General features: G+C 44.9%; 2 protein-coding genes across 2 annotated transcripts; one reads left to right on the plus strand and one right to left on the minus strand.

Moving 5' to 3' along the window:
• The first annotated feature begins 1,457 nt into the window (after nt 1-1,457).
• LOC122396993 lies at nt 1,458-9,810 on the plus strand. The gene is made up of 7 exons (XM_043395793.1): nt 1,458-1,469; nt 1,685-1,936; nt 2,240-2,401; nt 2,507-2,642; nt 7,930-7,982; nt 8,369-8,647; nt 9,114-9,810. The coding sequence occupies exons 1-7, from the start codon at nt 1,458-1,460 to the stop codon at nt 9,387-9,389; spliced, it is 1,170 nt and encodes a 389-aa protein (XP_043251728.1). The 3' UTR covers nt 9,390-9,810.
• A 1,562-nt stretch (nt 9,811-11,372) lies between these two features.
• Nucleotides 11,373-13,567, minus strand: LOC122396854 (E3 ubiquitin-protein ligase RNF12-B-like). The gene is made up of 3 exons (XM_043395568.1): nt 13,083-13,567; nt 12,282-12,485; nt 11,373-11,907 (listed from the first exon to the last, which is right to left on the minus strand). Exons 1-3 carry the CDS (start codon nt 13,092-13,094, stop codon nt 11,467-11,469), a joined length of 657 nt encoding a protein of 218 aa, XP_043251503.1. The 5' UTR covers nt 13,095-13,567; the 3' UTR covers nt 11,373-11,466.
• Nucleotides 13,568-14,321: the final 754 nt, after the last annotated feature.

A 14,321-nucleotide genomic window follows, 5' to 3' on the forward strand; every position in this document is an offset into this window, starting at 1 on the left:
CGATCGACAGTCGCGATAAGCGTTGAAAAGTTGCTTGTCGATAATTGAGCCGTCGAGTTTCGATACCAGCCACCGTGATCAAATCGTCCCACGCAATTTGGAGAAATTGAACGTGTACTGTTTCGTTCGACCCCTCGGTTCAGACTTTCCAGGGAAAGTAAAGAAACTATCGATCCGTTTATTAATCTTTGTTAATGTTTATTATGCATTGCGGCAAAGTGGGAATATTACTTAGTCTCCGCGTTTCCGCGACACGAACTCGAAACTGGAAAATCTCCTGGTGATTGGAAAACGAAATGAGGAAATATCTCCCGAACACGCTCGTAAAGATCTATGAATATAAAATTCCCCACTCTCGCGTTCCGTGAACATAGTCGCGTTCTTGTATCCAGGAGGATTGCATAATTTCGTCGCGATACCCTGTACGCGTCTCCGACTTTGCACGATCAATTACAACGGTCGATTAATTATAGAGTATAAATATTCGAATTTGCAGCGTTTAAATATCGATCATATGTGCGTTAAAATATTGCAACAGTTCCAACCCTGGTCGCAATTATTGCAAATCTGCCTTTCACGGTCACTAAAACTGATCGATCGATCTGCCACCCATTTTTAGGAAATAAACAGAATCTACAACTATCGTGACATCTCAACAAGTAATAAATAAAACTGTATCCTGTCAAAAATAATGCCTGTACTTCTCTCCTCGACGTTCCGTTCACATACTCTTCAGGCGGGAAACTAGGAATCATAAACGATCGAATCATTAAAAAAATAAATTTTTATTACCTCCGGAAAAACGAGTTCCTATTGCCAAACAACATCTACACTTTCTACCGACTCTTTCGAAACGTCACAACGGTTGCAAACCTCCAATTTGCGGTCACTATAAACGATCGATCGAGTTCGACTCGTCCTGTGGATGAATTTCCTCTGAAAATCTTTCGACGAGACGTTTCGTTCACCGCGCGCACGAGTACGGATCGTCACAAAAAGGATGTTCCAGCCGCAGAGAGGAGCGTTTTCGTGCCTCTGGAGGTCCCACGATCGCGAGTTTCCTCTCGAAATGCCGCGTGCTCTTCGAGTCTCCTCGTTAGAGTCGCGAAGCTCGATCTATCCACGAGTCGGGCATATGTATCTGCATATAGTGCCCCGCGCTCTATTTACTTAGCCCCGACTGCCCGGCGCACGTTTAACGTGTTATACAACCTCGAGTGTACATTATGTATTATAATGTGTAACGAGTATGTGGCCGTATGGGATCGTGAGTAAATAGTGTACGGTAGGTGTGGCGATAGAACACCGAACGGCCATTGGCTTTCCATTGGCGGGGTGCACGCCGCGAATGAAAGTGAATTCCCTATATAAAGGGTGGTTTTCCTCCAATGCGACAGAACACGATTTAATTCATCGAGCCAGGACACGCTAACCAAAGTATTAACCTATCGGCCAACATGAGGATCTTGGTACGTCTAACGTTAAGTCCGAGTCCTAACTTCTTGACGTAAACTTCGACAAAATTTACTTTTGCCTTTTCGAAGCTGATCCGACGCTTCGTCAAGACCGACGATCGTTGCCTTAAGAAGATTTCTGTCGAAATTTAAAAATAGGAAAGGGTTCTCTAACGGACCCAACGTTAAGGGAACCATCGTGCGCTAATCTCTTGCGTTTCTCGCCGAAGGTATGCTTGTTGCTCATCTCCGCGGTGTTTGCCGAAGAGGCTGAAAAAAGCAAAGACAAAGCCGCGGTCCAGAAACGTGGCCTGACTGGTCTTGGCTGGGGTGGATGGAGCGGACTGGGTCTGGGTGGATGGGCCGGTGATGTAGGACACGGAGGACATGTCGCGGTCGCTGTTCAACAAAAGACTGTCGCGGTTCCAGTTCCGGTACCGCAACCGTACCCAGTCGCTGTAGACCGACCAGTCCCGGTTAAGGTGAGAAGAACACGCATGAAGTCTACTTCGAGCTCACGGTTACAAAACTCGACGCGCTCTATTAACTTGGTATCTTTCCGATAATTCGCAACGTTTCCAGAAATTCTCGTTAACCGTTCGATCTAGACGCAATCTAGAATCCAGGGACCATTTTCTAATCTTTGAGTTTCCGTACAAAACATTACTCTTTGCATAATTTACATCGTTTTACTCAAATTTTCTTCCTAATCTAAACAAGAAAGAAGGTGTATCGTGATTTAGGAACACAGGGAAGTTAACTTTGTTGCACCATGTTTTCTTCAGGTGCCAGTTGCGGTCCCACATCCAGTTCCGGTACCAGTTCCGGTTCTTAAGCCATACCCAGTGGTCCAGACCCAGACCGTCCATGTTCCAGTCGACAGACCAGTGCCAGTTTCGGTTCCAGTGAAGGTGGCAGTGCCTGTGCCCGCCCCGTACCCCGTGAAGGTGAGTCAAAATGTTCAATCCTCGTTGCAAGTACTATTGCACTTGGGAATATTGAATATCGAAGGAAATTATTCACTAATTAATTGATTTGTTTCTGATTTGCAGGTCGCCGTGCCCCAACCTGTTGCGGTCCCGGTCCCCCATGCAGTTCCAGTTCCGGTTCCACAGCCCGTCGTCGTTAAGGAATCGGTTCCCGTTGTCGTTCAAGCTCACGGTCACGGTCTTGGATACGGCGGACACTACTAGATGAATTTATCCCACAACATGCCACCATCAACCCATGTCCTCACCCTAGCCACCCCCGCAGCATCGCAAAAAGACATCGTAACGAGCGCCGTACCAAAACAATTTCTCCTTCTACCGTAGCAAATACGATTCGTGAAATAAATTGATTTTATAAATGTTTTCTAAAGAAATGTCTGTCATTCTCTTCCCACCGCTCCCTAAATCTCAATACTCTAACTACTAAGATATTTACAGTAAACGTGAACCTAGAAGAATATTTATATTTTTGAGCTCGAAAAGAGTGAATAAGGACCTGAGATTCTTCGAAACCAGTGCTGTTCTAGAGTGATAAATTCACGGGGGAACGGGACTGACGCAACAGGGATACACGAAATCCTAAGACGCGAACACGAACACGAACACGAACACCTCGGTTGATCGTAAAATCGGATTACCGGACTGTCGTGCAATACGCCGGTCTTTGCGGGAACAGAGCTGGTATTAATTATGTACGAAGCGTTTCGACATATCCTCGCGCGACAAGATATTACTATAGGTTCACGAGTGCTATCTGATCCCTCATTGTGCAGAAACTACCCACGACGTTCCCTCGTCGGAACCTTGACTGCGATTTCGCGCGATCTGGGAAACGTATCTACGATTCGAAATTTCTTCGGGATCTCACGGAGTACGCGGAATGCGTGTCACACCGTGAACTTTCCACCGAGTTTTCCTGCGATCCGCGCGCGTAAATAGACAAGGGGGCTTTTTATAATCGCGAACAAAAGCGAAGGATCGTCCCTGAAAGCGGCTCCCGACCGTGTACGGCGAACTTTTCACTTAATTGTTCCTGACGAATTCAGGTTTCTTCGAGGGAAACGCACCAGACGCGTTAAGAGGAACGTTTATCCGAAACAGGAGGGAAACAATCGAAAATTGGTACAATCTGATGTGTTACGTTGGTTCGATAAGACGAGACATGACTTGTCTTCCTCTAAGTCTCATCCAACCCTGATCAGCGACGCGTCTGGTAAAAGAAACATACAATGTTCAGCGAAAATAAAATAGAAAAAAAACGCGATAATGTGAAAGTTGGAAAGGAAGAAAGAGTCACAAACAACGATTGGCGAAATCTTTGATGCGAATGGACCAATCGTGGAAATTTACGATGGATCGGGAGTCATTTAACCGAGTCTTGACAACTCTTTCCATATTATCGAGAGAACGTTGGACGTAGAACGCGTGCCGTCTGGCTTTTTATCTTTCGCCACCTGTCACGGCCATCGAGCACTCAACTTTCTTCGATAGATTATTCAACGTGTCGCGCGGAAAACGAGATTCCGTCGCCAAAAATCGAAAGATTATACAATACGGTTTAACGTCACAGGCGCGAGCAACGCCACAATTACGCAAAGGCTACTTGAACCTCGAGTTATGAAAGTAAGTGTAACGACAAAAACAGCTCGAAACGAGTTTTTTTTTCTACGTAACTCATATCACGACACGCGAATTTCAGGTCAAATTCCGTTTGTCTGGTCACTATCGCGTGCATTTATTTTGCGACACGAGGTTGTGTTCATTTCGATGAAAACAATGAAATAAAAAACATCGACTTGCTAATTTCTTAACCGTAATCTACATGTATCGTGTGTAAACCGCTTGGTCACGGTAATCGATCAACGACGTGAATAATCGATCTTTGCAAACTTTTCCCCATATTTTTAGCAACTTATAAGCTTATGCTTACCTCTTGGACGTTGCAGAGGAATGCAACAGCCTCGGATCATCGCGCTCGAAGCTATGTTTTGCTATGGTTGTCAATAAACCGAGGTTTGCGTAATATTTGAGACATCTTAATAAAACCTAAATAACAGAGTTAATGAATTCGTGTTATAAAATTTAACGAAATACTGCGTCGCGTTGCGAAACGATACGGAACATCCGCAGTCGAATTCTGCCTACTAATTCGAAATCTGCCAAAGAATTACGATCCGAGGTGTTTCTGGTTTCACCTTATAAATGGTTAAGTGACAAGATGTGAAAACACTCGAAACATGACGAAATGAAGAGTAACGTCTGTAGCGAGGGATTACTTCACAGAAGCACATTTCGTGGAAGAAGCTCTGATTAACGCTTAAGGTTACCAAGGAAAGTTACACGAGAATCTCGTTTGCCGTGGTTCCAGGCAGGAATCTCGATCAAGTAGAAAATATTGTTGCTCGAATTCCGGATGATAACTTGAAACGTGGGATTGTCGTGGCTCGGATTCGGGAGTAAAAATAATTTATCGACGTTTACGTATTCCGGAATTTCGTGTCGATTGCTCAATTGATTTGTCATCGACGCGCGTGTAGTTTGTCGATTTAACGATATCGACGTCGACTACGCGACAAACTTGACTTTCTTTCTGGACGGAACGGAGGCCGACAAGGAGAAATCCGACGTGTAATAACAGCCCGATCATGCTCATTTTCATGACAATAAACGACGTGGACGGTGTCCTGAAGCCTGGCGACACAAGCTAACGTAAATCTTGCGTGAAATTTTGGTAGATTTCTGCACGCGACAGGTCGATCGCGAGCTACATGCAATAAACAGTTCGTGTAATCTTTTCGGTCGTTCGAGACCGAGCAAATTGCATGCTTCTCGCGTATAACGACGACTAATAAAGATATTTGAATCGTGATACATATTTGGACGTTACATCATACAGTAGCACCGTGTACTCCGGACAGTTATTATAGGAATCATAATTTTCAATACAAATACGAAGTTAAAATTATAAATATAGATTAGTAAGCGTGTTTTGCTGGAGATTTTTTCGAGACACGGAAATTCCAAAATTCCATTTATGTAACGTTTAACGTAGAACTTGAAATAATTCTTTCGCGGTGACGTCAATTTTATGCAATAATGCATTTTTTTAACGGTTTTAAAATTGAAGTAATCTTGCCTGTTGCTTCATAAATATTCACTTCCTTAATCAATGATCGGACAAGTTATGTATTTGGCATTGATCTTTGAGTCGAACTTTCCATTTGCTGATCTGAATTTGTTTTTCCAAACTGTGCAAATAACAAGAATTATATTTACTAACTATCGAACGAAGAAAACACATTTTCATTAAAGCCTATAAGCGGTTTTAGAAATCAATATTGCGCGATCAATTGCATCAAACGCTTTTCTAAAATCCATAAAGATAATATCAACATGAACGGTATGTTCAACTTCCGTAGATAAATTATTGCAAATTACGAAATTAGTCACAGTGGATCGTTCAAACGTGAAACTATGTTGAATATGTATAATATTTGTTAACGACTGACACAATTTGCTTCGAGTAACTTTTCTCCTTTTTGAATTAAACGAAAGGCTTGCAAAATCTTTAGTCGATGTTCCCTGCGTTCGATGAGTACCGAAATAAAATTGCAATTATTATTGGAGCTGTGTCTCTTCTCTTTTTGGTGACGGGGACCCATCTCAAAGGAAGGGAAAAGAACAAAGAGGGTTTCCGGTGTCGAAATCGGTCGACAAACAATTGATGCAACGCGCGGGGAGGATTCGGGGCCTCTTTCCAATCGACTATCGTCGATTAGGTGAAAGCTGTCGGGGATACAATGGGGGGCCCGTTGATCGGATGAAAACGAGCGACAACTTTGACGAAGGACGACGGAATTAAAAATACTGACGAGTACAAAGTCGCGCGAAATTGATGGACATCGCGAGTAAGCTTGAATTCCAGTCGACCTTCTTTCCCTTTCGCGATCCTACGTTACGAAGGTTGTTTCTCCGGGCGAAGGTACTCCGGAATCACGTACGTTTAGAAGAATTACACGGTCAGCCAAACTGCAATCCTAGCAGATAAATATTAATCGAGTTACTTTACTTGAGTTCCTAGATCTCTCTCTTCCTAGACGAACTCTTTTCGCGAGTATGAATTTTTATTCGCTAGATTCGTTGTTTGGCCCACTATGCGATGGCCTTGTAACACTGAGCACTGACCGCGTCGTGTTTCCAAGGGGTTAGATAGGTAAATTTATTCGGATCCAGACGATGAATCATCGACGATGACGGCAGAAAACAACAATCGACTTAATAAGAACAAGGCAAACTAGGAGGGAGGTTGTTTAGAATCCGACCAGGTCCAACTGGGAATGCAAAACGTCCTTCTAACGTAGTAGACGGGGTTTAGGTCTGGGTACCTGGTGTACAAAATCCATACAAAAAAAACCCTTTCCACCCGTGTCTCGGTCCTGACTCGTCTATTCGCCCGATCGTAACGAACTGGCATTCCTAGGTGGAGCATCCCGAGCATTATTCAGAATGACGCACACAAAGTTTCAAATTTACAACGACGATCGAGAACTATTAATTACGGACACGACACGGATCTGCTAATGTACAAGACTAGTCGTCGACCTGTCTGCTTTGGTAACGTGGGTTAAGGACGTTCGAACTAAGTATTCGCACCGTCTCGTTCGTCACGTTTTTAGACTATTTACATAGGAATCCAAAAGGATACGCCTCTTTCAATCGATTCGAAAATGCTTAATGCATGTTAAAAACATAAAGATCGATAGGATGTCAGAGCGCCGAAGAAAAAAACACTGGACGAGATCGGACAAACGAGCTCGTTCGAACGTTCTGATTTAAATAAAGTATACCTAACCCGGATCATTTAGAACACTCGAGTTTATTTTAACAAAAAAGAATCGCCAAAATGTTCTCCTTCCTTTCTGGAGTAAAGGAACAAAGCGTTAAAGAATTTGTATACTTTGATTCGTCTCCTATTGTTTATCTTCGTAATTTTCGAATATTTTCTCCCTCAACCCCGGATACTTAGGCGATCCCGTGGTCAGGGTGCGACGTCCAAGCGTGTTCACCGCCTGTCAAACAGTAACCAACGAGTAACAACGAGTCTGTACCAATATTCGCGCGATTATTACTCGTTGCAGGCGTCACCGGTACATCGGATGCACTTCGAACAGGCCAATAAAAAAAAACTGCACCGTGCTAAAGGCACCCTGACCCAGCCGAATAGATGACTGGCAACAAACTGACGACCGACGATACAAAGTATTAATCAAGAAGCGAGGGAGACGGAGGGGATATAATTCATCTTTCGCAAGAAAAAGGAGCGCGAAGAGCTTTGCCTTGGATTGCTTTTCGGGGACCCCTGCGCGCTCCCCACGCCCAATTTCTTTTCACCGTTTCTCTGGCCCGACACTGCCCACCACCTCCGTCCTGCTCAAGGGTTTCGTCCCACTGTATAAAAGCAGAGGATCTTCTTGGTATTTCATCAGTCGCAAAACCACGACGCACCAAGTCCGAATACTGCAGCACCATGAACGCCAAGGTGAGTACTCGAACTTCTTGGACACTCGGAATACTGTTGACCACCCTTTCGAACGAAGGGTTGGCAGTTTTTAAAAAGACTAATATATAACACACCCATTAACTTATTTCAATTTTGGCCTGACTCTACAGTAATTATTCGACTGCTATTTCTCGGAAAGGGTTCGTGTTGTTCGAACGCAATAAATTTTTGAATAATCTGCAATAAGTGGACCAAGAGATAGGCAAGTGATTACAAATAATACACGAAGCTAGTGAACGAAATTTCCGTAGTTTCACATAGTAAATTTTTAGGTAGAGAACTGTCTCTCGAAGGATGAGTCTTAAAGATAAGCTAATATATATGTTAATTATTTCATACCGACCGAAACCGTCCCACATTTTCAGCTCTTCATCGTTCTCGCCCTTGTGACGGTGGCTTTCGCCGAGGAGAAGAAGCCCCAAGCGGAGGAGCCGAAGAAGGACAAACGAGGAATCTACGGTCTGGGATACGGTCTGGACAATGGCCTAGGTCTGGGAAGCAGCTTAGGACTGGGTGGATACTCCAGCCTGCCATCCATCGGGATCCAGCACGGTGTTTCGACAGTCGTGACCAAGGAAGTTGCTGTTCCCGTTCCGCATCCGGTGGCCGTTCCCGTCGACAGACACGTCGCCGTCCCGGTTAAGGTAAGAGTTTACGCTCCATCTATAAAATATGAACAAACGTTTTTATCATCATCGACACACGAAATTTGACGCGCCATGGAAACAAAGGCGATTTGATCGTGGAAACGAGAGGACCTCGATCATCCAATCACGCTCTGTTTATCTCGGGATATCTGCTTGATTAGCAGGCGGAGCCTTCATCGTAAATCGTTAATTAACGTCTCAATGCGAGCGAGTACGAGGATTTCGTAATTCGGAAACGTTATAGTACGCACGGTTGCGTGTTGGCTTTCTTGAAAAACTTAGTGCACCGTTTAGATCGATTTCCATCGCGATTCTCGATCGGTAGGCTCGCTGGGAACGGATCAAATGCAATCTAGAGTTTCGAAACTTCGCGCAACTATTTTTATAATCTTTCGCAATAATTCGATTTGCAAAACCTGTAGCATGTTAATATTTATCTAACGCGTTGTCTTGCGATGTCCAGGTTCCAGTGGCCGTTCCAGTCGATCGCCCGTACCCTGTCCACGTCCCTAAACCCTACCCAGTGGAGGTGACCAGGAACGTTCCGGTTCCAGTCGACAGGCCAGTTCTCTACCCAGTCAACGTTCCAGTCAAGGTTGCAGTTCCAGCACCGTACGCCGTCAGGGTTCCCCATCCGGTTCCAGTTCCATTCGTAAAACACGTTCCGGTTCCGGTCGCACAGCCGATCGTCGTCGAGAAACAATACAGCGGCTGGGCACCATCTTACTCTTCATGGTAAACCAACAAGCATCATCGTGAACAACCGGGGAACCAATTTTCGGTCATATCACAATACGAAGCGACATCGTTGGGTTCCACCGACAGAAAAAGTTCCTGGCGACGAATCGTCTCGATGTCGACTCGGTGGAAGAATGATCGAGGACGATTCCGAACACTCCTGATAGATCAACCGTCAAACTACGATCGCAAACACCATTTCATATCTCGTTTTCGAGCAATCAGTTCATCAAAAATGGCGAGTGAATTGGTTCCCCTAACCCAGACCAGGAGACTGACGCCCCCACCTTCTGTTCTCGGTGTCCTCGAACGATATTCGACGGATATCCTTGAGAACCGAGTGAATTGAAACGAGCGTATCGCTACTGTGACATTAGATATAATTTTGTAATTGTTTAAATCCTTTTTTTTTTACGTAACTCGACGCGCGTCTTGCATCACTGAAATAAAGATCTTTTTTCGTACGAAAACCGGTCGTTCTTTATTTGCCTTGAAACCATTTTAAAAATACATTTGTAACGTTGTTTATGTCTAGAGAGACATGATCTACGTTACCAAGAACTTGAACAAGCAAACTAAGTTACATAGAACCTTACTCCCAAGTGTGGTATCTGAATATTTTGAATACTTTTAAAGTGGCCAATGAGCTAGATAGAGTAACAGCTAGCTGATCAGTTAACGCTAGTTCAAGAGATCATCCGGTATCGTGCAGCCGCAACAAGGTGGCGAACCGTCGAGTTCCCTTTTACTATACCTGGACAAGGTGCGAACGTTCACTGCAATTTTCCCCACCGTATGTGGATCGAAAATAGCTCGACTATCAAATATAGTTTGCGCGGACATTGAATCATGCGCGTGACTCATCAAACCGTGACACCATAATTTACTTTCCATTCCATCGAAGCATGAAAAACCGTTCGACGTATGGGCAGCATCTTTTTTCCTAACACTAGCAAATCTTACTGGGATTTTCTCGCGTACAATGAATTGTCAAAGCACGACGAGGAATACAGGTGTTTCAAACATACATCTAAACACTTAAATTAAGTAAAAAGTGTCCTACAATGGCGAGGATATGAATAGGGAAAAACATTTTCTTTTAAAGACGATCGACGTTAAAAGAATCAACCAACGTGCAGGATCAGGAGGGGGTTTGGATGCAAACCATACGAGTTTAACCAACCTTCCAGCTAGTAAAGAATCCCAAAAAGACCGTACAGTTCAGAGGCATTAACTTTTATTATAAAACATAGGAAAGGAAGAACAGAATTAACCAACAAGAGCAAATGACAAACACAAACTTAACGAGACAGACTTGTCGATACAAAGTACGTATAATCGGTGGAAGTGGTGTTAGTTCGAAAACTTCCGGTTTCAACTAACTGGTCGACGTCGATGCAAACGAACGGTGCAACCAAGGAGTAGATCGATCCTGGAAGTAAACGCGGCTCGTACTGGGTCAGACGTTTTGATCAGCCACCGCGAAAACCTACGAGAATTACTCTACGCTCTCACGTTCACCTTAACCCGGAACTGATCCGTTTTTCTCCTTGCAATACCTTCGTTTCTTCGATCGCTCATACTTTCTCTTTCGGTCTGCCCATTTGTGTGCAATACCCCCAACGCCTGGTACTGTATAGGGATGAGAAATTAATTGATTGACCTGGTCATAGACCAAAAGCGAGCAAAAGTTAAATTCGTATTCTCCACGAACGGTCGTTTGTCTTTTTTCGAATTTAGATATAAGCCTGCAGGGAAGCGTCTAACTTTTCGTCTCTGCACAGTACTCCAGACTTTATGACATAGTAAAGTTGTAAATTTCTTCAGACACAAAAACAAGTACGTATCGATTGCCGAAACAAGCTAGCAAGAAGGGTGCAAGACCAAGTCGTCGAAAGATCGTGTAGTAGATGTCATATCTACCTAAAGGCGAATAACTCGAGGAATATTGAGAAGAAAGTCTTGCACTCCCCTTTGACCCCTCTGAAGAAATTTACGACCTCGCTATATCGCGAAGGCGGTACGTTCTAAGTCACCGTGTCTATTCCACCGACTATATAACGAGAAATGGCGACTGCTCATTGATGGCCACTGTAGTCGGGCTGCGAAGGCTGGAAGTGGCCCTGTCCACCGACTTGCTGCTGATCGTATCCACCGTGGCCCTGATCGTTGACGGTGTAGGAGCTGTAGCTGCCCGATTCGTGAGCAGAGTGGTCGGAGGAGTCGTAGCCACCGCCGCCGCCGCCGCCTCCACCCTCGGATTCGCTGTACGCCTGATATGGAATCGGGTGCGGTACCGGGTAGTAGACAGACTTGGTAATGGCTACCGGGTGTGGAACAGGAATCGGCTGCGGTATTGGCACTGCCTTCGGCACCACCACCGGTACTTGCTGGTGAACAGTGATCGGGACTGGCTTGGGCACCTCGACCGGCAACTGTTCCTGGACTTTCACTAGCTTCGGGTACGGAACCGCGATAGGATGGTTCACCGGTACCGGAACTGGTATGTGATGGGGCACCTGCGAACGAAGAGAAAGGAACTCTAGATCGATCGGAAACAACGTCGATTCGGGCGACCAGAAATCTTCCGTTTCACGCGCCTCGGGGAAAGAGTCGATCGACTATGCAGTCACGTACGTCGAGTTACTCCAGATTGGACAGCGTTCGGGTGCTTTCTACTATCGATGCATTAGTCATTTATTTATTCAGTTTACGGGCAGAACCCATTTCGTATACAGAAATCAAATAAAACGAACGGAGAACGCGCGCATAATGGCGTGCAGAAGTTTCCGGCTAGATCGTATTTTCACTTTCCCTACCAAAGATGGAACTTAATAAGATTTGATTTAAAACTGCACTGTATTTAAAGAAAATAGGTCCTTTTAGTACGCACCTTGACCGGATACGGCACTGGAACCTTGACGACTGCCGTTTTGGTGACCTTGATGATCTTCGTCGGTATTTCTTTCAGATGCACCGACTGCGAGATAAGTTTTGGCTCACCGCCGCCGTAGCCATGGCCGCCGTAGCCATGGCCTCCATCCAGGGAGGATAAATAGGAGGCCCTCGCGACGGTCACGGCCAGGGCGAACAAAAACTGCAAAGTTCCAATCACGCCATGAAGAAGGTTTGTCGAACCGGACAGGCAAAGGGGCAAACAATAGGAACGCGATGCTCGTGATCTAAATTGTTAGTCACGCGATTCAAAGGATTAAACGTTGTTCAAATTCGAGAAGAGAGCCGTTCTCTCTCAACACGAGCAATCGACGCGGCGAGATCTACTTTCACTATCGATCGATATTCGCCACAATGTAATCTGTAGCCATCGGTGGCAACGATCATCGAGTTTGATCGAAGTACTTTCGCCGGGAAGAAAAATTAATCCCGTTCCACGATCGATAAGAGAGTTGACCCAATAGTTGATCGCTCAGTGAAAGATTTTCAACACTTAATTATTTCATTCTTTCGGTAACCACGATTGGATAGCAAAACTCTGTTGTACAAAGAGACGCGGGTAACTACACTTCTCTAAATTTCCGATTTCGTCCGAACCCGTCGTGGCACTGGTGTTACACCTTCACGAAGTTACAAGATCAAAGAGAGAATAATGGAGGGAAACGGAAATCCGTCGAAAACAGAGTCTTCCGGGTCTCGTTCAACTTCCTAGTCGATTTCGAATCAATGGTGAACTTACTACTCGCAACATCGTTATCCGGTTCGTTGGTATAAGAGATTAGGTGGTTTCGATGGGACGAATCACACTGACAATTGCTGTACCGGCAGTTGCTTATATACGAGGACCTTCACCGTCGTCGATTCACGAAGAAAGCACTCTCTTTCCGACTGGCTTGCGTTCTCCGATCTCGTCTCCGCTTCTCCCCTTTTTTTTTTTTTTTCTTCCTCGTTTATTCTCCCGTCGACTCCGGAGTTCGACGACCGACGCGAACGTACGGTCTTCGTTTCCGAGCTCGATTTCAAGTGCAATCGAAGCCCGATCCTCTCCGCTGGCGCATCCTCCTTCGACTGAGCTCTCAACCGAAGAAAATGTTGGTCGTTTCGTAACTGACCTCGTCTCCCAGCTTCCCTCGGTAATCCATGTGCCTCTTCTTTGATCCGATGTTCCAGATACCGGTGATCAATGAGTCTTCAAGTTTAAGATCAAGTCGTTTTCTTGCACAGTCAGACTCGACAGGATTTGCATCTGTTAGAAGCTTCTTATTAATTTCCTGATCGAGCAAATTTTTCCATTTCTCTACTAGTATTTTTATAAACGAATAAAAAGCATTCGAAGGCTCCGCGGTTAATCGAGGTACCAGCGTACCGATATTCAACTTTTGTAACCTGTTATGTACTCGAGGCTCAGCTCCGCGTTGAAACAAATCAAGAAGATATATATCTGAGAGTTCGGAAAAAACATGCGTCGCCATTAGTCTCGCCAATGTCCAACATCCTTTCCTGTTAATATATGGAGCCATCTCGAGCAGATCAGGGTAGTCAACACGATTATCGGGTGAAAGCGCAGTCTACCGTGATCACACGAGCCCAAGATGAACGAGTGGCGTCAACGAGTACTCGTTTAAACATTTGCGATTGAATTCTTAGCTGTCCCGTCTGGTTCTGGTAAGAAACGGTTGCTTTCTTCATAATGGGGTGTCATCGTAAGCAATGGTGGCAATTACGCAATATCGTATATTTCACGCGTGACGTTTCACGATCGTTCGTGCGTTCCACGCAATTTACACGTTCGGAACCCTGACGGGCAATCTTTCGAAATTAAGATTACGATGCCCACGCACGCGATGCAAAATGGAAGCTGTAGGATCCTGATCCCTTAAAATCATTTCTATTTTCTTTGGCAACGATGGCTCAAACGCTCGCTGTATGTGTTTCGCAGTTCTTAACTCTGATTAAAGTTAACGTTACCATTTGGTCG

This window comes from Colletes gigas, unplaced genomic scaffold, assembly GCF_013123115.1.
Source record: "Colletes gigas isolate AHSC1104 unplaced genomic scaffold, ASM1312311v1 Colletes_gigas_Sc00008, whole genome shotgun sequence".
NCBI lineage: Eukaryota > Metazoa > Arthropoda > Insecta > Hymenoptera > Colletidae > Colletes > Colletes gigas.